This window comes from Embiotoca jacksoni, unplaced genomic scaffold, assembly GCF_022577435.1.
Source record: "Embiotoca jacksoni isolate LCO1_2020_lvr unplaced genomic scaffold, fEmbJac1.0.p SCAF_5, whole genome shotgun sequence".
Taxonomy (NCBI): domain Eukaryota; kingdom Metazoa; phylum Chordata; class Actinopteri; family Embiotocidae; genus Embiotoca; species Embiotoca jacksoni.
This window is the reverse complement of record NW_027185403.1, coordinates 789,629-814,364: the sequence shown is the minus strand read 5'-3', so window position 1 is coordinate 814,364 and position 24,736 is coordinate 789,629. Positions and strand designations below refer to the sequence as shown.

General features: G+C 42.4%; 1 protein-coding gene across 4 annotated transcripts in view; it reads right to left on the bottom strand.

Moving 5' to 3' along the window:
- The window catches only part of fstl5 (follistatin-like 5), a 170,201-nt gene that overhangs the window by 30,640 nt on the left and 114,825 nt on the right, over window positions 1-24,736 (bottom strand). For all 4 annotated transcript variants that reach the window (XM_069170944.1, XM_069170943.1, XM_069170945.1 and 1 more), the window contains 3 exons: window positions 22,186-22,306; window positions 9,266-9,427; window positions 8,216-8,350 (listed from right to left, as the gene is read on the bottom strand). In XM_069170944.1, the coding sequence (XP_069027045.1) occupies window positions 8,216-8,350; window positions 9,266-9,427; window positions 22,186-22,306 (418 nt within the window). The remainder of the gene's footprint in view (window positions 1-8,215; window positions 8,351-9,265; window positions 9,428-22,185; window positions 22,307-24,736) is intronic.

The window sequence follows — 24,736 nt, the reverse complement described above, 5'->3', positions numbered from 1 at the left end:
GTGGGTTTTTTTTTTCTTCTTTTCGCCCCGCAAACAACGCAGCGCTCGGGTAAATTTGAGAGAGAGAGAGAAGAAAATAAATAAAAATGCGGCGAGCCGGCGAGGAGGAGAAGGTTGTTTTTTTTTCCCCTCGACCTTCGAGCTCCTTCCCGAGCCGAATTCGTCTGAAGGAGATGGCGCGACGCCTCGCTCCTCAAAATCACGTTTCTCAGTTCACCTCCTGCTTAATACCTTCATTCAACCCTTCGACAACTGGCTTAGTTAGTGATTCAGCTCTCCCCCCCCCCCCCTCACCTCCCCCTCTCTCTCTCTGCCTCTCGTTGGAACGAGGAGCCCGAGGCGGGTCGTAAACAATGATTGCGCAGAATGAGATGATTACTTTCCACGGAGTCAGATTTCCAACAAACATTTCCAAGTCTAATCACAACGTGTCGTTTTGAGTCTCTTGTCTGTTGCAGATCAATGCCATTAGATCAAGGGGCGGGCCGGCGCCACAGCGCGCCCGCGGCGCCTCGGCGGCGGCGGCGCGATCACAGTAACGAGCTCTTGGTTGAAAGCGTCCTTGATTCTGATACTGAAAGGCGAATGCCACCGCTTTTTAACAATGCCGCGTATCTCGTCCCTGAGCACAAACGCAATTAAGTCAGTGCTCGGAAACATGAAGCACTCGCAGCTAAAAGCCAGAGCGCCGACGACCGACGCTTGTGTATGTGTGGAGGGAAGTGTATATGTTTTTGTTTACCTTTTTTTTTTATATACTGCATCTGTTTTGATTAACATATGTAAATGTTGTGCAGTTCGACGGTCCAAGTCTGAATCAGCGAAGGTCGCATGTTTTACAAAAGAATAACACCCGCCAGGTCCGTTCGGCGGTTGTTTCCGAGCATTCGATTTAATCCAACGCAGCCTCCCTCGGCAAATGGTGCCCGGTTATCATTCAATTAAACATTATGGCGGCGAGGGCAAGCACGGGACGGGCATAGGCTTCACAACGACGGACGGATACCAACGGCTCAACCGGGAAACTGTTAAGTTTTACCGTTAAGAAAAAAAAAAGCGTTTTTTTTGCTGTTTGTGTTGATAGTTTATGATGATATTAGCATGTTGCACAGCTGATGTGGCAAGCTTCGACGTTTCCGCCCCACAAACTGGAGGACTGCTGGCGTTTGTGATGTTGAGGAAGATACAAACCTTTAAAAAAAAAAAAGAGAATCAAATGTGACCTTTAAGGACTTATTTTTTTAATCCTTTTAAGCTTAAATGTTGAGAGCGCAAGTTTACTCTCGACCCTGGAAACAACAAATTCTTAAATGCGAAGGAAATCTTTTCGGAGGATTATTTGAGGACCGCTGAACGTAAAAGCTAAGATCTTTATTGATAACATGATTTCCGTCATATCTGTCCACGTCGTCTCTCCCTGAAACCAGGATGTCAAACCAGATGCCGCTCCACAGACGGGGTAATAAACCGGGCCGATGGCTTTAGCGAAGCCTCACAACGTGACGCCATATGGAGCTTGTCTGGATTCCCACTCTAGACGTACTCCAGCGTGTGTGGGTTTAAACGAAGAATCTGACATGACGGATTTATGTGATTTATGTGCCGTAAGTGGGGTTCACAGATGTTCAAAAGATGACTTTTTGATTACATTTTCGCAGTCTCGTACGGCGAAAGGCTCACAGTTCAATAAATGAGACGCGGCGCAGAGATAATTACGTATATGTTAATTTTGTTTTATGGATTTCATGTGTGACATTCAGTACCTACATGCAGGTGCACAGCTGGAATTGAAAACAGGGAGTAGTGACTGACGTACGTGCAGAAACAGTGCAGCACTGAAAGTTGGTGTCAAATTTGGATACTGTTCGTTTTAAAATACCATGATTGACATGTTTGAGTGTACGTTCATGTTTAGCATGACTCCTCAGAAATGTACGCTGGATGACGGCAAATATGCCTTCAGGCACACGAACCCGGGACTTTTAGCATTTTAGCATTTGCAGTAAGTTCAACAGCCAAATTTTGAAAAACAGCTGCAGCGAAGGGTCAAAGTTTGAAAACAAATTAAGAGAAGTTTTTCTTGCCACCTTGTGTTCTGAACTGCACCGAAGTACAAAAACCTTCTTTAAGGGTAAAATGCGAAAGAAGATACTCCCTAATAATTATCCTCGGTGTTGGCCAAAGACAATTTGACCTTTATCTGCGGCTTGGTAGATACCTTTTTTTTAATTTGCCCACAAAGAATGCAGGCAAATATATATATTACAGTATGAACAACACTGCTGACTTTGTAGCTTCAAGTCTACACTTTCAGGTTGGTAATAAGCAAGTAAGTTTGCTCGGTTTGATTTGCCGTTTGATCGGCTATTTCCTGATCTAAATCCTAACTTTGTCTTAACGGGAAATAATTGCACGATGCTCATGTAATTACTGAGCAACACAGAGAAATGTGTCATATTTTGTTAAATGAAAAAAAAAGTATTTATAGAATCATTTGTTTGTTGCCTTTAAACTACGGTTATAAAAAAAAAAAAAAAAAAGTAAGGTATCGTTTTCGCTGCTGAAGCTGAGTACAGTATTGGCATCAAGAAATGTGGCTGACATGAGCATTACTCATCATTTATGTGAACACGACTTGTGGCAGCTTTCCTTATCTAGGACGAACACTGCGTTGTGTGTGTGTGTGTGTGTGTGTGTGTGTGTGTGTGTGTGTGTGTGTGTGTGTGCGTGTGTGTGTGTGTGACTCACACCTGCTCTCCATTTCTTTTTACAGTTACTGCGGGGAGAGGGAGGGAGTTCACACGCCGACCGCTCGGCTGGTGAAAAGCTCTTAGATAAAGGTTAGTGCCAGCTTTCACATACCAGTGAGACTGGCAGGGCGATGATGAAGATGAAGGTCAAGAAGAGGCCGACAGCCGCCGAGGCTCGGATAGCAAGTGGAGACAAAGTTATTAAAAAAATAAAAGATCTTTGGGAGTGAGACGGAGATGACGGGCTTGAACAGGTAAGATCCAGCCAACTCATTTAACCGATAATGATGCTGGCTGATAGAAACGACGGGAACGGCGATGGGTTTCGTTGCCAAAGGAAAAGAGTTCCCTGCTTCAGAAGAAAACACTTCAAAGCATACAAGGAGGAAATTAAAAACACTGGGCGACTTCGAGCCAAATCTTTTGGTCAAAGCCACCTTAACCAAGAAGTACGTACGGTACTTTTGAAGGAACCTTTACTTTGTATTCCATTTAGAGATATTAATGAACAGCTATCAGGTGACAATTTGAAATATTATGTTTTTGGAAAACAAAACAACTGGCCTTGTAATGAATTACTTACATTCTGTTTTTCAATATTTGTTTTTCTTTTGTTTTATTTATTGTCCACTTGATTAGCAATTCAAAACATTATATATGCCTTTCTCTTTGTGAAAATAGTTTTTGCGCGTGTAGTGGGATTCGTTAACGAAAAGGTTTGTTTTTATTTGACCGTTTGTTTGTTTGACTTAAGAAAAGACCACGTTGAAAAAAAACATGATTTTATTCATTAAAGCTCTTAAATATTTCAAAGTGTGGAATGACTGTATTAACTGAAAGTGCAGTCCGATGGTATCCTTTGTTAGATTTTTTTTTTACAAACAACAATATTGTTTTCCGTTTTTATCGTTGCTCTGCATGCTTATAAAGGATCTCCGCTCTTACAGTCTGTTTTAGGGTGAATTTTAAAATAAGTCTCTTGGCTAACTCTGATTGACTAATGTGCACCGTCCCCGCTGAATAAACGAATAAAGAAGCTGCTTAACGAATGGATTTATACATTTATAGAAAAAGTTTAAAGTAAACAAAAAAAAAAACATCTACATTCGGTACGAAGAAAACATTCCACAGAGTGTCTCGCCGCGAGATTCACCGAATATCTCAACGTGTCGGGTGAAAGCAGCGACTGAGTGCCAGCACCCCGACTGAGCCTGGAGCAGCAGGGTGTTGTGTGTGCGTGTGTGTGTGTGTGTGTGTGTGTGTGTGTGTGTGTGTGTGTGTGTGTGTGTGTGCGTGTGTGTGTGTAAACTGCCGACCGCCAGCGCTGTGAAAGTAACACATCCGACGACTTCGGCTAAACGAACGGCTCCGCGTGCTCTAAACATTCCTTCCAAGATCCTCAGTTTGCACTCAGCATAATGAACCCAGTGCAAAATCCCCGGTTCATTTTTAGGTTTTTGTTTGTTTGTTAGAAGAACAGCTGCTTGATAAAACATTTCGGTATCCACACAGACAACAGCTCGGAGTCCAAAAAAAAAAAAAAAAAAAGAAAGAAAGAAAGAAAGAAAAAAGACTGACTTCTTTAAAGTCGTCAAACATAAAACGATCCGTTCTCTCGCGTCTGAAAACTTAAAACTTAACTTGTTTCTTTCTGCTACCGGACATCTGGAGTTCGTTCGATCTGTTATTTCCCCTCGAAGGTGTCGATGAGTAGACGCGAAGTCATTTCGCACAAGTAACTAGTGAACGATCCATTGAAATGTTGAGAGATTTCGACACTTCCCAGGGTTTTTCTTTCAAGCCGGAAAGCCTTTAAGTTTTGTGAGTGGACCCAATTTTGTTTAATGTACTTTTTCATCACACACACACAGCGTTGTTAGCCGTAAAGCACTTTGTGATGGAGCTGCGTTTAAAAGCACTTTCAGAATAAATTTTGACTTGACATAACCTTTTGTGACCATTAAACTAATTACACTTGTAACGCCGAACCGCCCGAACGGTCGGTCCTCTCTCTCTCTCTCTTTATTTCAGACCTCTGGTGATTTTCTATGTGAAGAAGTCCAGGCTGTTCCTACGCAGCTGAGTACATTGAATTGTGTCTGGCTTTAATTGTGCTGACCTATCTGTGTACGGCTGGAGGAATTAACAAGACTCTTATCTTTGTTATTTTTTTTTTTTTAAGTTATAAGATCTTCTGCGTAACTACTAAAGGCAGGCGAGGGAAATCATTCTGAAATAACTTAAAAACAAAAGGTACGAGCTCGGCTGCAGAGGTGAGTTATACGAGAGTCGACGCCAATTAGAGACTTCTTTTCAGCTGTAAAAGACGCCGGGGTATCGGCTCTTTGATTTGAGAGACGATGAGCAGATCTCCAGAGAAATCCCCCGCCCCCCAAAAAAAAATCAAAAAAAAAATCATGGTGATCAAAACTGGAGGTGTGCGAGTCAAAAAAAAAAAAAAAACCCCACCAAAAACAAGAATATTATTAAACATGGAACGGTCGGGGAAATCATGGCAGCATATGCTTCCCAAAGTCAACTGCGGGGAGACAAAAGAGAAGAGAAGACTTCAAAACTGATTCAACCGTTGACGAAGAAACACAGGTGTTCGAAAAACACTGTTTAACAGGTGATCAACCACCTTTTGAAGTTTTCATGAGCCGGTTCCATTGTTTTGATGATCCCACAGTTTGCAGTCATGAAGGAGATTTTTGACATCTTGAAACCGCTCTAATTGCATTTGTAATAGTTTGAACAGTCTGATGGTTCTCTGTCTGTCTGTGTTTTCCCGGAGCCGGGCTCTGAATGAAGAGCAGTTTTAAAAGGATAAATCTATTACTATATTACTATACTACCTCCGATTTACTTTTATTATCCACAAATTCCATTAAAAGACCAAAACTTGCACTGATTTGATTCTACTAACGAGTTTTTTTTTTCTGCGCTTTTAAAGGCTGCAGTTTATTCCTCCGAATTACATTGTATTTGAAAACCTAATAAAACACAATATTGAACCATAATGTAGTACACAAAATGTTCCTTTTTTTTTTTTTTTTTAAACCACTGCGACATAAACAAAAAATAAATCCGACATACCCCATCCTGCTGCTGTAAATACAGCAAAAAAAAACAAAAAAACAAAGTACACCTGTGTTTACAAAATAAAAAAAACGGGTTTGGGACTGAGATGGTTTTAGAGCTGAAACAATTAGGTGATTTGTTGACAGTAAAAATACATAATGACGCCAGCCTTATTCGTGAAGAGATTTTGGGAATACGGTGACGATATTTTTGAAATAAATACATCCACCCATTCGTAATCTATCCCCACTCCTGTCCTGAAACAGGTTTCCCCAGGAGGCTCGAGCCAATCCCGGCCGACGGCCCGTCACGGGGCCGACGCAGAAAGACAATTCATTGTCTCTTGCACACACCTACGACCAATACAGAATCACCAATTAACCTAACCTGCTCGTCTTTAGACTGCGAGAGAAAGCACTGGGAGTAAATTCAGGCAGGCGGAGAGGCTCTGGCCGCACAGCAGGGTCGAAATAGACAGACAAATGCACTTAAATCAATATAATCTAATTTATTTAACACACAATAACCAACCAGCAAAGATTTTCCAATACTCTAACCGTTCCGCACTAAATGTCAGGGTGTAAATCTTTTCGGCGCAGAGGTTCAGCAAGGTTGAGGGCTGCAGGCGTTGTGAGCCGACACCCAGAATCAGCTTCAGGCTCACACAGGCGGCCACTTCAGGGAAAATAAGATAAGTCAGCTTCTGGTAGTTCTCTTAACTACTATCTTATCATAGAGGGCAACCGCACAGGAAAGCCGGTACAAGTATGCAGTCCGTCGGTTGATTCAGGCCAGACAACATACACGTGTAGTCATTTTCGGTTTTTTTTCCCCCCCTCTCTTTCTCTTTCGCGATGGAGCTGTGCAACCGCATCAGGCTGTCAGCTGACATCTCTTTGAAGTCCTGTTCTGTGGGGTTGCTTACTCCAAAAAAAAAAAAAAAAATGAGGGTCTGCCGTATCTAACTCCGGGCACAATTTTGGCCGGCGGTGGAGCTTCAAAAGGCTTCAAAGCACAGGGAAGACTTCTGACCTCGGCGAGCGCGATCCCGCGATGCGCGACCGGCTCGGGCGGAGGAAGCGTCGCACCGCGGGGAATCGCGTCGGGACGAGTCGGGATCCGGCCGACGCGTCGGGACGTCGGCCGCGCGACCCGGCCGCAAAGTCGGGAGCGCGTTTTGTTGGGGAGAACCTAATTACCCAATACGGAAAAGAAATATACACTAACAACTGGTCGCAGACCCCGAGGACAGACGCTGACATTTCTGAGAAGGTCAACGTTAATTACCGTGTGCGACGCCGCTCGCGGGGGGAGGCAACAAGAGGAGATTGTTTGTGTTGAAAAAAGGCTTCCCGACATGAGTAAAGAAGGTTGATTGTGTCACAAACCCGATGCTGCAAAGTTACATACTGACAGGTGACGATTCATCCCAGATACCACTCTAATAGAGGAACGCTGGGGTTACGAATCAGCCATAGATGATAGCGTGGAGTGATGGTGGTTAGAATGACAGAAAAGCAGCTGAAAAAAATCTATTCAGCAATGATGGCAAACATTCACCAGTTTCTCCAAATAACATTTGAGGATTTGCAGTTTTCCTGCAAATTTAATATTTGACTTTGGTTCATGGACTTTATTTTTTTCTTAAACAAATGAGCATTTTGAGGATATTCCATCAGCCTTTACGGTCTTTTTGATAATGTGATATAAAAATTTGTTTTGGGACATTTTATATAATCAATTAGAGAATAAAGAGCAACCCATTTATTCATAACAAAATTGATAGCTGCGATAATTTTTTTTTGTCATAATCGGTTAATCTGCCAATTACTGTTGTGATTCATCAACTAATTGTTATGCTAAAAAAGTCAGAAAATGATGAAAAATACATCATTTTTCCTCAGCACGAGGGGACATCTTCAGCTGCCGTCTTTCGTACGACTACCTACCCATCACCAAAAGATAATCAATTTATGATGATGTAAAACTGGGTATGAACCATTAAACAGTCAATGTTTGGCATTTTTGCAATCTATTCCGTTGATCGATGAAGCGCTTCTTCTTTTCCGCGCCGATGAAAATGATTCTTGGCTCGAGCCCTGGTGTATCCAGACGCGCGCAGAAGATGAAGTATGAGGGACAGAAAAATGGCCTCAAGAGTGGACAGACGGGTAAAAGAACAACTGCTTCCAAAGCAGGAGACGGAGAGTAAAGACAGTACGACCGTTACCTCCCCGTGCACGCGCTCTATTGCTGCATCGCAGGGATATAAACTATTAAGACCCTGACGGGATGAATTATTAACAACTCCATTTGCATGGCTCCATTTTCCCCTTGAATTTAGAAAAACAAAACCAGATGCTGACATCATGACTTATACATACGGGTTTTGCGCGCAGAGTCCTCCACAAAGAGCGAGGAGATGTCCTCGTCCACGCCGGCGTCGTTTTTGGCGATGCAGGTGTAGGCGCCGGTGTCCTCGAAGTGCACGTTGCTGATGTGCACCTCGCTTCCATTAGCTTTGAGGAACAGCAGAGGGGAAAGACAGAAAGAGATAGAAGCTGACTTGCAAGCTCTACCGTCCTCTGCTGCAATTACATAACGGTTCTCTAACGCGTGAGGGAGAAGGGTGAAAAGGTTGGTTTGAATTCAAAAAAAGGCAGGAGTTCAAAGTGAGAACGGACCCCCGTGCTTTGTTTGTTTTTTTGTTGTTGTTGGTTTTTTTTGTTTTTTTTGTGAACAAGCCGAAAGGGATCATCTTTTATCTTCCCCGTTTATTTTAGCCAAAAGAAACTTCTTGAATCTCCTAAACGACGTAGATGAACTTGTCATCATCGAACTTGTAGGAAAGCTTCACGATTTTCTGATATTCAAGCGGTCGTTAAAAATAGCTTTTACTGGCTCCTGGTTGTAATGCGTTACTTCCGTCAGAAGGTGGCGGTGATTCACCTAAAAGCTGTTCGTGAGCCGGCATTAAACAAAATAAAAAAATAGAAGAAGAAAAACAAACACCACCTCGCCACCAGGCGCTGGAGTTTAAAGTAAAACTGTGTGGCGCTGTTAGATCAGATTCCTCCGCGCGAACAGCCGATTAATATTCAAATAGTTCCGGGTGAATTTCGAACGCTATTTTTTTTGCCCATCCCCGGAAATGTGTTCCCCCACAACCGATGGGGGTCAACGCAAGTTCAACGGGACAAACTTATCACAACACGAGAAACACACGTGTTGCTGCACATGTTGAGATCACCCGGCCTTGTTTGGTACATTTTACACGAGTTAACTAGAAACCTTAGTGACAACGGTCATCAGCACCAAAAACTGAAATTGAGTCCGGCAATTAGCAGGAGGAACCGTAGCAGTGACAGTGACAGTAAAAAAAAAACAATATCGGAAGCAGCATCAGTGACAGTAAGCAGGGGACTCCTCTCTACCTTGCAGGGTGAGCTGTTTGGACAGCTTGGTGGCGATGTCCATGCCGTTCTTGAGCCAGGCCAGCTGCGGACTGGGGATGCCCTCGGCGTGGCAGCGCAGGCTGGCGGTGACGCCCGGCTCCCTTGCTTGGCTCTCCGGGTAAACTCGGATGACCGGAGGAACTGGAAGAGCGATGGAGAAATTAATAAATGCTGCGGCTGGTGCGTCCCACGCTGTTGTTTGCATCCCTGCCGTTTGAGGAGTCGGTGCGACCTTATTAAACAAGAAGTTGTTGTTTTTTTTGTTTGTTTGTTTGTTTTTTGGAGAAATCGCCAAGTGCTGAACTTCTGCCTTTTTTTTTAGTATTAGCATTAGCATACACTATCAGTGGAATCGGGTGTATTTGAAGCATTGCTGAATGCCTTTAGATAAGGTTAATGTGCTCCACAAAGCCAAACAAATCAGATAGATAAATAAGGCAGAGAACCTCTGTTTGGAGGTTATTGATTTCACTTGCTTGCCATTGATTTTCTGTAACCTTTTGTCAGGAAGGAGATGAGAGGATAGAAGCAGAGAAAACAAAATGTGCGAAGAGAGAAAACCTAAATGTCGCTCTCTATTTCTTTTTTTTTTCAAAAGCAGACTTCACACAATTGTGCATATTGTGCTGCACTTGTTTACCTTACCCTGGAGCAAAAAGAACAACAACAACAACAAAAAAACACACTCTCCTACATATTGTACTACCGAGAACCAGACATTAACATAAATCAATAAAACAAACAAATACTTTAGAAATATGCATTTATGCATTGGCTGAGAATGTGCCACAAAGTTTTATGCTCGACACCCGAGGGGCTAACTTGTTTAAGTCGAGCTCAACAAAACATGGAAAATATCAAAAGAGTGGAATTTGAATAATCGTTTAACGGAAGAAGTCGTCTCTGAAAAGCAGAACAGTGGAAAAAAACTTTTTAAAAGGATAGTAGTATCTCGGAGGAGACTCTCCCGCTGAAAATGGCGACTGAAACTTGGACAGGGACGATGAACTGAACAGAGCGACCGTTAAAAAAAATAAAAATAAAAACCAGCATGATTCACTTCCACAACAACCGTCACGTATAAGGGATGACAACCTGGCAGAGGTTTAAGTAGGGACATCAAATCTCTATCTCTCCATCTTGTTTTGAGCAATCCCTTTTGAGCCTCCGTGGCCCAAATCAGTGTCTTCTCTCTCTCTCTCTCTCTCTCTCTCTCTCTCTCTATATATTTTTATTTTTCTTCTTCCTTTCCTCTTTTCTGACTTCAGAGACACCGGCGGAGGATGGGAAGCGAGAGGCTTGGCAGAAGCAGAGACGGCAGACGTGCTGCAGAGACCATTTCCTGTGGGCACCGGGTCAGAGGAAGTCTTTACTCAGCCAGGTGAGCGAAAGGACTGAAGCTCGCCGCCACGGCCATCTGGTAACCGCCGACCCTCCCGGGGCGCTTTGGAGCGCACGTCGACTCGACTGCCAACACGGCGTCCGCCGCGGGCCCGCGGAAGGGTTCTCGTGGCGCCCGGGTTACTTTACCAATCACAGGCACGCAGGCAGCCCGGCGACGCGGGTGCCTCTCGGTGGCGACGAAGCCGACCGAATAGAATCCGCGGAGGCGATTATTTTCGACGATCTTTTGAGTGAAGATTATTACTCTCGTTTAATATCCTTACAGATGCCGACGCGAGCGCAGAAAAGCTCCATCTTTGTTTTTTTGTGTGTGTGTGTGTGTGTGTGTGTGTGTGTGTGCGGCACATGTTTAAATATCCTTCTTTTATAATTTATATGCGTGCTGTATGTTTACTTTAAATCATTTTCGTAATTACCTTGTTTGTTGAAATTGCTGTGTAAATACAGGCTGTGGGAAATGGAGGCTGTAATTTACAGCTGCATCCATACATCAATCTGCCTGGAAGCACAAATCGTCAAAAAAAAACAACCTAAAAAAAACCCCGGCGCCGTAAGAACGTGTCCAGGTCCAGATTTTTCTGGTTTTAGAAACCTGGATGACAAGAATTTGTCCTTGTAAATTGGTAGTCGTTGGACAGTACAACAAATAATTGTGATGATAATTTATGTAAATCTTTGACTGTTAACACAGAATCTTAGAACCAAATACCATTAATGGAGAAAAGATTCCCCAGAAACGATTTCATAATTAATCAACTGTTTGATTATTTTTCGCAGCAAAACTGCTAAATAATTCCTGGACGAGCTTCTCGGTGTGCCGAGCGGCTGCTGAATCTTTCCTGTTTTGGACGATCAGTTTGACTCTCGCCTTGAACCCGGAGAAACATTTTCTCTCGCTTTTTTTTTTTTTTTTTTTTTTACAGGCAGAACAATGAATCAATCAATCGCAACAATACTATAATAATATGTAAATCAAGCGTCAGTCAAGAGTTACTGTTTGTCGGAAACCCTACGGAGGGTAAAACTGCATTGTTGTTCTCGTCTTCCGTCTCTAATTAGACGGAGAGGCTCGAGCCACGCAGCCTGATTCGGCCTCAGCTGCTCGGGTTACTCAGTCTGGGAAGAAAATGACAGATTTGTATGGATGTCGGAGGCTTAAAAACCTGCACCGATGCGGACAATCGAAAACCGGGACAGTAAGAAACACGAGTACAAAACGGGGGATTAAAATGACCGGGCCCGTTTATGTTCAGCCTCAACTGGGAACAGAACTGCGACGTATGAAAGCAGGTGAATGTAATCTTTATTAAGCGAGAAGTAAGTTGTGCTCAGTTTTGACTAAATGGAAGTCACTTGTAGTAAAACTGTGGAAAGTCGCTGCATCGGCAGTATTTTCCTACGGTGTAATAAACGACAACAAATGCGCGGAAGAGATAAACGCTGACCGCGCTGAAGAGCTACGGTGTAAACGGTGGAATTGGTTAATAGATCTGTGCACCGGCAGAATGGCACGATGTATAGCGCCGCGTGTGCGCTGAGAGATTTTGGGGTCACGACCAACACGGCTCGTACCTTTTGTTTCCTGTCCACAACAACAGCAGCCTATTAATCAGCAGCTGCACAGTGCGGGCGTGGATCAGCCAGGTTCCCCCCGAGCATCTCATTAATACCAACTTCTCAGGCAGCCGCGCAAAGTTTTCTTAATTAGAACGTTGGAATTAAAACAAAATAGACACACAGACCTTTTTTTTTTTTCTTCTTTTTTTTGGGGGGGGGGGGGTAATTGAACGAAAATAACAGCGCTGGAGCCACAGTGGACGGGTAGAGGGAAATTCAGGTTAGTCGATCAGGGAGAGACACTTTCACTTGAGGAAAAGTTTCATCTCTCACGCCGTGCGCAGCTGTACGGGATGTAATAAAGCACATTAGAAAAGTATGAACGTATTCTTAACGCTGGATGTTTGGTGAAGTGTACTCCCCCAGCCAATACCTTACTTTTTTTTTTTTTTTTTTTTTTTTTTGTTTGTTTTAGTAAACCATATTCAACTCGCAGAAAACACATATATTGCTAAATTTAGCATCTCCACACTGGATACGTGTATATTTTAGGATTGATTTTGAAATTTTAATGATTTCTTCCCCCCCTTTTTTTTTTTTTTTTCCTTTCCTCACATCTCCGACGTGATAATCCCTTACGAGGCTTAATGCAGCCGAAGATCCCGCGGCAAAGATCTGTCAGTAATTCCTGGGTCGAGACGAAAATCCTGTGAGACCGAATCTTTGGAGTCGGGACTCGGGAACAACCTGCCAGAGGAGATCAGGCAGTCTAGCTCCGCTTCCTCCTTTAAATGTTTAAAAAAAAAAAAAAAAAAAAGGCATATTTTATGAATTGCATTCTTTTGTACAGGTTTATTATTTGATGTTATTCTAATACATTATGTTATTTTATGTTACACTCGTTATTACTTTGCTGTATTTCGACTTACATTTTGGTCTAATTTGCTCTCGCTTTATAGATCTCGTTATGAACAGAATTAGTCACGAGCCGCTTTAGGTGGTGAAATAGAATTAGAAAAACCCGTGTGTCGTAAAAACTTTTAAATGTGAATCCATGCCGGGATCATACACAATGTTTGATCGCAAAAGATGCCCTTTCTAAATTCATGTTTCTTTAATCTTCAGTCTATCTGAGAACAGGTGCTCAAATGGTGAGCCAGGTAACAATCTTGCGATCGGGATGGTCTTTTGCGAAGGCCAATACAGAACATAGAAATCTCTCGTGATGCTATTGAGACTGATAGAAAATGGATAGGGTGAGATTGAGCTCACATCTCATCTCATACGGGGGGTGGGTGGGTGGGGGAGCAGGGGGGTTGCTTGTGTGATTTGAGCAGGTGGAACCGGTTGGTGCTTTCTGCTACAGGTCTCTGTGCGATGATCAATTCTCAGCTGGTAAAGTCACTACGGGGGTCAGACGGGCTGTAGCAGAAATGTCTGTGCGGCGTCTTGATGCGCAATTACAAAGCAGGGCTCATCAGTGCCGCGAACGGGTGAGTGGAGGCGGGCACAGGCACAGCGGGAGTTTCAGTCGGGTCCTCCGAAGGTTTCACAGACCTAGTTCAAGCAACCATCTGCACTGGGAGGGGCACGCCGCCTGCCAATACTTTAATAACCCAGCCTAGTTTCCTAGAACTGGTTTCTAGGCAGGTATTCACCCTCGATTAAACACCGTGAAAATACATAATTAACGAGGTCGGGAAACAAACCAAACATTGTCAAAACATACTGAGTGGTGCCTGAATGGATTTAGAGTCTTTCAAGGTTTAAAAAGTAAAAACAACACGGATTACATACAAATTCCACCTTAAGGGAACAAATTTAATCATTTGGTTTGAGTTTTGGAAATGTACAAAGAGAAGTCAATTCTCCAGATGGTCTAATTTCCTGTTTTCAAACCGTCATTTTAAAGACTTTTTGTCCAAGTAGTATAAACAACTTTTTTATTTAAAGTTTATTCATGACTTTGGAAAGCTTTCGGTGACTGCTGTGTCAACTTCTAAAAGGATTCTAGTTTGGAAATGGCACGTACTCAGTAAATAGTGTAGTATTTAAATTGATTTGGAAAAGATTGATCTATTAAAAGGAGAACACTGAGTGTGACCTCACAGCACGGACTAACAACTCTAATATCAAACTCCTTTTGGTGAGGGGAGAACATCAATAAGTGAGAATAAGTGCTAATTTTCTGCCTTTCATAACGACTGTTTAGAAATGGAGCGCATCACGTCGCACGTCAATCTCAGGCCTGAAAAGATTCAAACAAGCACAGTTTGCTTTGTGTAATTTCTCAAAGATTTTTTTCTGTCAGATATCCACTCTAAATATCTGGCTTACCCATCTCTAATGGGAAAATTTGACTTCTCTGTCATGTACAGGCCACTGATGTTACTCTGGGTGTGTGTGTGTGTGGAGGTGGGAGGAAAGATGGAGGGCGGGAACTATCTACCACTCAAAAGTTGCCTTAATTCCCCCCTGGCTGTCCACGGAGATCAATAAACTTAATTCCTTAGTTAAAGCCCCATTATTCGAGACTGTGAATGTGGGAGAGAGAATCTGGAGTTGTTATCCACGTTCTCGAATGCGATTGGACTTCCACCTGGTCACTGATAGAGGTCGATGAAAGGGCCCTAAATTATTGAATTCCCCCCCAAAGGTAGGATTAAATAATAAATACGTGAAAAGCCAGAGGTGCAAATCTGTTTGATCAGAAAAAAGTGAAAGTTTTCCCTGGTTTTGGATTAATGGGTGCAAATTAAAACTGTTAAATTAGGGTATTAAAAAAAAAGTAAAAGTTACACTTAATGTATTTAATGAAGTTCAAAACAAATTTAGCTGATGTTATCAGGAGATTTGGTTAAAACTGTTCATTTAAGATTTGCACTGTTTGCTACCAACAGCGATTAACTAGAGAGCAAAAGTGTTTTTTTATGAGCTACATTAATGGGTGAAACTTTTACACTTAAATGAATAACATTATTGAATGTAAAATATAAATTAATTATGACTAAAATGAGTGTGGAGTGGGTTCTGATGGTTAAGGCACACAACTATGTTCCCAGTTTATTTTCAGGCCGGAGGGGGGGGGGGGGTACCCTGTTTACTCCCCATGGTTCCTGAAATGTAAATAAAGTTTCATTTCCGGTTTCTAAAGGAGGACGGGAGAAGGAAACCGTATTTTTGTATTTGTCTTAAAACCGAGAGATGACGGCACCTATAACACAGGGCCGCGGGTATTGCATTATTTTTTTTTATAACCGTGTGTTATTAAAGCTTCAAGAAACGCAAGTTGTTTCCTGAACGTTGAGAGCGTTGGGTGCTGATGTGTTGGCACACGTGGCGTTTGTTAGCTGCTGCTGTCTGACACCGCTCTCTGCTGCTAATGATGGTGCCAGCCGAAAGCCTGAAACTTTTTTTAAACATTGTTTTAGTATTGCTTCTCTTATATACTGATATTTAATGGCATGATAACATGAATGCATTGACAAATTACTGAAAGAAGTTCCAACGTGTTGATATAACAGTTTGCTTGATGACATCAATAAATGTTCTGTGTATATACATACATGTATATATATATATATATATAAACACGTCTTTTTCCAGGTTCCCTGAAAATGTCAATGGCAGAAAGTGAGTCTACTTGCTTTTGAAAAACATGAATACGTGCTTCTTCTGTGCAAATCACCATTTCCTCTGCCCAGACAGTCGCGAAGGAGGAGAGGAGCAAGCCGGAGTAGTGGGATTTTTCCACTCAAAACTCAATTCAGACAAGATGTGAGAGAAGTTGCATTCTGATGTGCCTCTGAGAGTGTCAGGAGAGCCACTGCCAGGAGAATGCGACACAGCAGGGCTGACAGCTCCATCATAAAGCTCCCCAGCCAGTCGTCAATCACTCAGCAAGGCTCCTGTTGGCCATGGTGCTCTAGAAGATGAGCAGGCGTGCAGACACACACACACACACACACGCACACACACACACATGCGCCACAGAACACACAAACACCGTGGCAGGAGGCCACTTCACCATCACGCGACTGGGAGATTTCCAACTAAGCCTGGCAGACTTGTTACACCCTTTCAATCAAATAGAACTCGTGGCTTTGGCTAAAAAAAATAAAAACCCAAGACACGTCGGTCATGACCGTCGACAAATTCAATACAACACCCATGATCCTTTGCAAATGTATTCACAACTCATGTACCGATATGAAATACTGCTCCTCCACCCCCCACACACACACAGGAACAAATATGCAAACACCATGATAAAAGCATTTTCTGTCACCTGAGCTTCATGCTCAACATGGAGGATGAATAATTCAGTTCAGAGCACACAGGTTGGTCCACAGCCTGAATCCAGTGCATCACGTGTAAAAAAAAAAAAAACAACCCCAAAAAACCCACATAGCCGGTGAAAAAAGACGTTTCTAGGGTAAAACATTAGTAGAAACAGTAAAACTGCTGGAGGTGTAATTAAAAAAAAAAGAAAAAAAGATCTGGGACAGAAATTAAGAAGTATAATGGATCTTCGGGGAATACTGCGTTGCCGTGTTTGGATGCTCTTTCTTTTTCTTCCTCGAAAACGCCAACGTCTGTGTGCACAGGGGTTGGGCTACTTTTCAATGTGTGCTTTTCTGTTTGATTTATTATTTACTACAAGGAATCTACATAATAAAATTGAAATTGCGGGAATTAGGTCCGCAGAGTATATGTTGCATCAAACAAAGAAAGAAGAACAGGGCAGATGCTTTTTAGTTTCTTCGTTGGGGAGATATAACTAGGTCTGCCACATCTTTAATAGTTATTTGATTATCAGTACAACTAGTGTGTACTAATATCGATGTGAGGTGCTAATTCGTTTGTGGTTATTTGTATTGGAAGGTCTCATTTTATTTAAAAAAATGTGTAAAAGGAAAAGTTTAATAGTCATGCAATGTTGACATAGTTCACGAGTTGTGACGTGTTCGCTAATGTTTACGGAAATGGCAGGGAACATGTAAGTTCATTTTTCATTGGATGTCAAGCTAAAATATTGTAATTTTAGTCATGTAGAGTTTTCTTCATAACTTAGATATAATAGCCCTGTTAGCGTCCTAAACTGTTAGCCTCTGAGGCTTCTAGATGCCGTCCACGTTGCCAGACCCTCCAAATCCACAAGTCCGTACACTTTGAGATTCAGCACACACGCACAGCAGTACTCTTACTCGCCACAAAATCCAGTTACATGTGGGCAAACCCTTCTGGTTCTCCAAAAAAAAAACAACTACAACACAGCAGCACTCAGCTTGAGGATCGTGAGTATTCACACATTCGGCAACAGTCCAGCTTCAAATTGAGGATTCTTGCCTGTAGAGCTGCTACACCGTAACGTGATGAGGTTTCACCGGTATGGCTCCTCTCCCACCAGATATATTCCCATCCCTGAGGGTCAGTTTTGCAGAGGAGGGATCAGCACACGCAGGCGCCCATCTCTGCCCACCACCCACAGCTAACCTCAAGGCTCATAACAAGGCCTCATGGGTATAAGCTCATCCACAAGGTTCCCCGGGTCTTTGAATCCCTCTTAATGAGCTCGCCTCACTTAGATCATCCTACCAGGAGCCGTTAACCTCCACGAACACGGCTTCAAAAGGTCATGGGGCACGAAACCCACCACCGGGAGAAGATGCTAACTGTGAGAGAGGTAGAAGGAAATCCTTCTTGGAAACCGTGAGAGAGCAAAAATGCAGCTAGAGCAAAATTAAAAAAAAATGTTACTGCCGGGCACAAGTAGATACAACTGTAGGATCGTTTACCCATCACAAATACTTATATTCTAAAGTACGTTTGTGAAGTAAATACATATTTTCCAGCAGGCGAACTGGTATTTGACGATTAAATCAAGACTTTCATTAATTTACTCAAAAAGAAAACCCATTTGTTTTCTGCTAAAGTGGTTGGCAGAGTGGATAAACTTTGCAGCCACAGGACAAATGAGATGCAACTTTATTGATTCCTGTGGGTAAAGTGAGGTCACTGCAACAAAGAGAGAATGGGGAGAGGGGGGTCGGAGGGGAAGGGGGGGAGGGGGGTCAACAACTAAAAATAGAGGAGCAAACACAGCAGACTTACAACAACAAATAATCGCACCAAAATGAACATCTTGAGGATACCGGTGCGCGCCAAAGATCGTATTTCAGTGTCTTCATTAAGACGAGGTTGACAATACGGGAGAGGCCTGGCTGTCAATTAAAGTATGCAGACAATAAACAGAATGCTTGTGTGAAAGCCACGAGGGAATGTTTTTGATGAGTCAGCTTGTGCGGGTAAATGGGGAAAGTAGAGATCAAAACCAAAACTCCTTAATGATCCTCTACACAGCTAACAACCCCCCCCCCCCAAAAAAAAAAAAAAAAAAAAACTCCCAGCTCTCAGCCTGCTTCACAGGGAAATCAAAAAGTTACTCTAAATGTGCTGCCAGGGAAACAGAAATGTCATCAGCTCTTCAGAATAAAACCCCAAATGTAAATCTATTGTCATTCTCTTATGGCTTCGAGAGTGATGGACAGCATTCTGAATCCACTTCCCCAGGATTACTCTATTTCAGCCGTTTCTTAATTGAGGTTTAGAAAGTCTCGGTAGTCATGGCAGCGTGATGGCAGGTCCTCAGAGACTTTACCCGGACTCAGAATGTGAGATTTATAAGTCTTCAGTGAAAAAGGTCATGTGGAAGTTACAGTATTAATTACATCCAAAAGTCATCGGTCCCATGAGATTCAACCCCCTGTTTCCATATACACAATACCGGGTACAATGCAATCTGTACGTCATTGTAATTAACCCCAGAGTAATCGTTCAGAAGAATGATAATGAACCAACTGTCTGTCAAATGTAATGAAGATCTCAAGCTTTCCGCTTTTGGCCTCTCCACGCACGGCCTCCGACTATCCCAAACCAATTAGCGCAAAAAGTGGAACGTGAAACTCGTTTGACTCGTACTGGTGGTAAATTACGGTGCGGTCACATCGGTCATCAAAAGAAACGAAAGTGGAATCGCCTGCAAAGACGTGCAAAATGTGCAAAATGAATTCATATTCAGCAAAAGCGAGACTATAAACAATGTGAGAAGAGTAATATTTGGTAATATTAGGGCTGCACGTATCAAAACTGTGATTTAGAGTCGTATATCTGAGATCTCTTTCCTAAATGACAACAGCGCTGCTGTGCTTTCATTCAGGATATAAGCGACATCAAAACAAGCGCTCCTCCTTTCTCCCTTAACAAATGGCAAATGCAGCGTTACGCCACGTGATGCAGAGCAGCAGAAACTAATGAGTTAAGAAATAAACCCAATGAGAGCAAGTGACAATTCAGAGGAAACGACTTGTTTAAAGGTTGTGAAAGTAAGAAAGGACGAGAGACTGAAGTTGATTGTTTCATATTCGGTGTCGGAGTTATGCAGCCGCGGCGTTTAAGCTAAAAACAGGAGCGTTCACTTGCTGTTGGTGTGCTGGTCCTACATCCTTTTTTTTGGTTGTTTTTTTGCTGCATTTCCTTCTGTTTCAGGCAAATGAGGGAAAAACAATATCTATAGTGAACAAAAAATAAATAAATTGAGAGAATCGCCATCTAAATTCTAAGCAAGAAAATTGTGATTTTCATTTTATCCCAAATTGTGCAGCCCTAAGTAATATCATAAAAAAACAAAACAGGGCAGTGGTGCACTACCGGAACGATAACTTCTGCTTTTTCAAACTCAAGAAGCATGAAGACAAAATGTTACATTTGCTCACTGTTGAAGTCGTGATCAAATTAAAGAATGCCGAGTTGAACGTTTCCCATCGAACTCATCAGTTTTTTTTTGGCCTTTAACTGAAGGTGACAAAACAAACGGTAAACCTGCAATTACTCATTTTTATGGTCACAAGTACAAAGTGGGAAAAAAAGTTGGAAAGAAGCTACGAACACAACATTGCTGTCGCATGACCTTTTTTTTTTTTTTATCTGAATATGTCAAACTTATTTATATATATAGCTTATTACACCTGCAGCTATTGGGAGTTATATATCTGGAGCCGTGTTTCTGATTATCTGGTGAACGGAAGTCCAATACTCTGTTGTTTGTCTCGAGCAGCTCCGGAGGGAAATATCTGCATCTTCAGCTGTTAAATGGTCCTCCAGGTGGTCGTGAATTGTGTCCGTGTGCTGTTTCGGTGCCGAGCACGTAGTGCGAGCTGTTTTTTTTTTTTTTTTTTTTTTATGCGAGCTGAAACTCGCAGTAAAAGCGGCGTAAAGCCAAGATTCGATCGCAGATTTCCGAGCGATAATTGTGTGCGTTATTGCTTCTTTAGCAGAGACTGGTGTCGGCGTGGCCACACCTTGTCTGCCGCTAAACCAAAGTCCACATGCAGTAATATACCGGGGAAACATCCCTCTCCTGTTACCGTGCAGTTCGTTTCACCGCAATAAAGCTTCTTTTTCCCGCTACTGCGCATTTGTAAGGGGCAGCTAAAAATACAACAAAGCAGAAAATGGCACAACATGCTGTTCTTTTTTTTGCAGCAGCAGGTATGCCGATGACTATTTCCAGAGAGCAGCACGGTTACCCCATTTATTTGCAGCATCTCCATTAGTAGAGGAGGTGTCCTCCACAATCCCTCGCAGAGAACGCTCTCTTTTGGAGTGCTGCTGGAGAGGCACCCTTTCGGAAAGGACCATTGTGTGTCAAAATATGACATATTTTCCCCGAAAGTGAATTCTGCTCCGTGTTGCCGTATTTTTTGAAAAATCCCTTTACTGGCTTGAAATACACAAAATCATAACAACAACGATGACCACATACGACCACAGCTGTTATAACAAAACTGTAAATCTTAACAATAGGTGCAAATCTATCTATAAGTGTGCGAGAATATAAATCTTCTGCCCGTCTACCATAAAGCAGGTTTCAACATAAAACATTTTTTCCCCCCACAGGTCAGAGGTTTACTGGCTTGTATATTTTTACTGGATGCTTCATCCTTAATTTTGGTGATTTATTACACACAATACATACAACGGTGAGGTTTAGGTTATAAAAACAGACAGTGCTGAGAGATCTCGGTTGTTTCCCACAGGTGGAGAGTTGTTGTGCGGCTGGAGGGTGTCGCAGTGCGTGCTCGATGTTGACGCAGAGACTCATGCACTTCAGGGGGCGGGAGTGGAGGGGTGGGAGGTGGGGAGTGTAAAATTTACAGATGCACCCCTAAACGCCTCACGTGCAGGGTGTCGATCGGCAGCTGTGCACGGAGAGGTGTGTTGTCACAACTGCGGCGCAACAGAGACGAGTGTTTGGTCAGAAATAAGGTGAAACAAGGTTGTTCGTTTGTGAGATTTACCCAAGGTAAAGTGGTTTTATCTATCCGGGGCGGGCAGCTGAAAAGCAGCTTGTCAGTATGTTTACACTGAGGTTCGCCTCCTTCTATCTGTCTTGATACGTTTCATGTTTAAAGCCCGTCTTTGCAGGTAATTGCCAGCAAACAGTACTGAACAGTCGTTGTTTTCCCACCAGAAGACTTGTAGCTTCAAGTCGAAAGCCTCTTTCCTTCCCCAACCTTGTATGTTATTTTAGCAGACATTTGTTGTTTTTTTTATTACCGGTAAGAGACCGAGATGCATTTAATCGATTGATTTGTCTTGAAGACAATGACATCAACAACAAACAAAAAAAACAATCCAGACTCTGATTGGCCGTTACTAGCTGGAGGCCCAGCGGCTGACCAATCGGTGGTTATCGGTTATATCGAACCCTGTGTTGTCAGATAAGAGTCCAGCCTGCACCAGTAATTTACTCTGTAAAATAAAGCTTTTAGAGTTGAAAGACAATCGTTGTTGGTAGTTAAGCATCTATAACAACAGCAGGCATTGTACGACAAATTAAGCAAAAAGAGTGATAAGTGAGCGTGCGAGATTCTTACCGTTCACTTGCAGAGTGTGGGTCTGAAACAGTTTCTCGTATCCATCAGCGTGACAGGTGTAGTTGCCCATGTGGGTGGTGGTCACCTTGGTGATGTACAGTGAGCCATCATCTCCAAAATCCTACCGGACATATAGTAAAACAAAAATAAACAGCTTTAATCACTTAGTGAAACAATTCGCACGTTAGAAGCAGCAGTTATGGTGGAAACCATTTACAGCTGGAAATGAACAGTTTCAATGGAAATGCAACAAGCCTGCGGTGTGCAAATGAAAATCTTTTCAAGAACAGGAAATGAAAGCTATCACACGTCAGCAGAAAAGGCACATTGTGCAGCAACTGTTCATTTATCTAAGTCAAAAAGTTGAGGCCGTTTAGTGCCACAGAAAACAACTGAGGAAAATAACTGTCAAAGTCACAGTTAAGGAAAATTGTTTTCTGCTATGTGTCTCTTTTCCAATCAGAGGACGGTGATCTGATGGAAAGGGGCAGGCTACAATTGATTAGTGTAGAAAATTACAGCGTTAGCTGCTTTCAAAAAGACATGAGCAATGTAGTAATGCAGACACAATCAAAGTAACTCCTGCTGCTTATTTGAAAGGCCATTGTCCCTGAAAAAAAAATAAAAAGAGGCAAAAAGCGAGTAGTTACCCTTTCGGTTAACATGCGTGTCCCCACAAATGCACAAAACAACTCTCGTGTGGCCTATTTAAAGAAAAGCAAAAGCTGTAACCAAACCAAAAAGCCATCCGTGATGGTGTCGAGCCAACTAAAAAATGATTAATTCATGCTGTGTTGTGATTATTAAGCCAGTGAACACACACACACACACAAACACACAAAAAAAAATGGTGCTGGACAAGGAAAGAGAGCAAACAGAAGATTAAATTGTTCAAGCTGCAGCAGAGAAAGAAGCCCCCAAAGCTAATGAGCCCATTGATGGCGTTTGGGTGTGATGGATCCGTCTGGATGTGCCATGTTGGTTAAGACCCCACTGAAATAAAAATTCATCTTCAATCGATATTTTATGGAGTTGTTGTGTCCTGCGAAGTGAGAGTGTTGATTGTTTTCGAGCAAAAATAGTATTTTTCTGTTTTGTGCCACAATTTTTAAAGTAATGCAAAAAAAGATATACTTTGTGCTTGGATGAAATGAAAAGAAAAGAACAATTTCACTTTTTATGGTCACATCAAATTTGCTTGGATGCAAAAATCCTCTGGCGGTTTTTGTAGTTTTGTAGAGATGGATGCAGTGCGAGTCAAGGAAAGCACCTTCTGAGTGTTTCTGGTTGACTGTACTGTAACAGTATCATGACATCCCATTTCTTATTTGAAACAATACATAGCAAGCAAAACATCGTGGTTGTTAAATCAGGACAGCACTGATTTGGTTTGCAAGCACTTTCCATAAATCTTAACTGTCATTGTACTGTCAGTTTTCCCTGATGCGTCTTATCTCCTTGCAGCATGAAGGGCTTCTCGCTCAAGTTTGTTTTCTTTTTATCATCATTTTGGCCAGTTTCCTATCGTTTAATCTCCGTTTATAGATCCACTTAAAGTAAATCTATTAGATTTCTGTTAATTGTACACATCGCAGTACTTGTGACGGGATAGAGTGCATTCGTTTATATCAGTATTATGCGACTATAATTACAGGATAATATAATACACAAAAAATATTAAATGTCCGTGACTACTTCATAGATTTCCGCATTAAGTTTACTCCTATACTTTGCTGTAAGAAGGAAGAAGACAAATGACTCTTTCTTTACCTTTAGCGAAGACTTTTTTTTTTTTTTTTTTTTTTTTTTTAGTCCTAAAATCGGTCCTGGTTTTGTCATTTCATTTTCAAGTTTAGATTTTTCAACCTAAAATGTTCTCATGTTAAAATCTATTTCTTAATTTGATGAAAATGACTCAGACCTCTATTAAGTTATATGATAATCGTCATTTTGGCACACCGGCTGAATCAAGTGAGTATTATATAAATCTTCAGGGACCACTTAGAAACTAAAGAACTGCCTGCGCATTACACAATAATGGGTCTCAACCACTTTACGATGCAGGGCGGCTTGTCAGAAGCGAACGTGCTGCAGCACTCAGCCTTCATTAAGAGTTTTCATCAGTGCCACCGAACTTGATGAGGACCAAAGAGCCAAAAGGTGATCATTCCTGATTGCTGCCGTGCATTAAAAAATCATTCGGATATCTTTTAGCAGCGTGAGCGTTTGCTTTCAAGACTGTCGGCGAGTCTGCCTCCGCGACTCTCCTTTCTTTATAAGCGGCCTCGCCGTTCCTCTGTTGAAATAAGTCTCGGCCCCTAATTACACACCCCCGCCCCTTTTTTTTTTCTTTTCTTCATGAGAGTTCATGGCGAGAAAAGTGCCTCTTTTTTTTTTTTTTTTTTTTTGTGCAATCGTCGCAGGAGTGTTACATCCTGGCGTTCGGCGCCGCCCTTGGACGTCTGCGGACGGGCGAGGGGAGAGTCAGCCGTCGCCGTTGTTGTTGTTTACAGGCCGTACACGGCGTGTTCATCAGTTCGTCCCGGTGAGC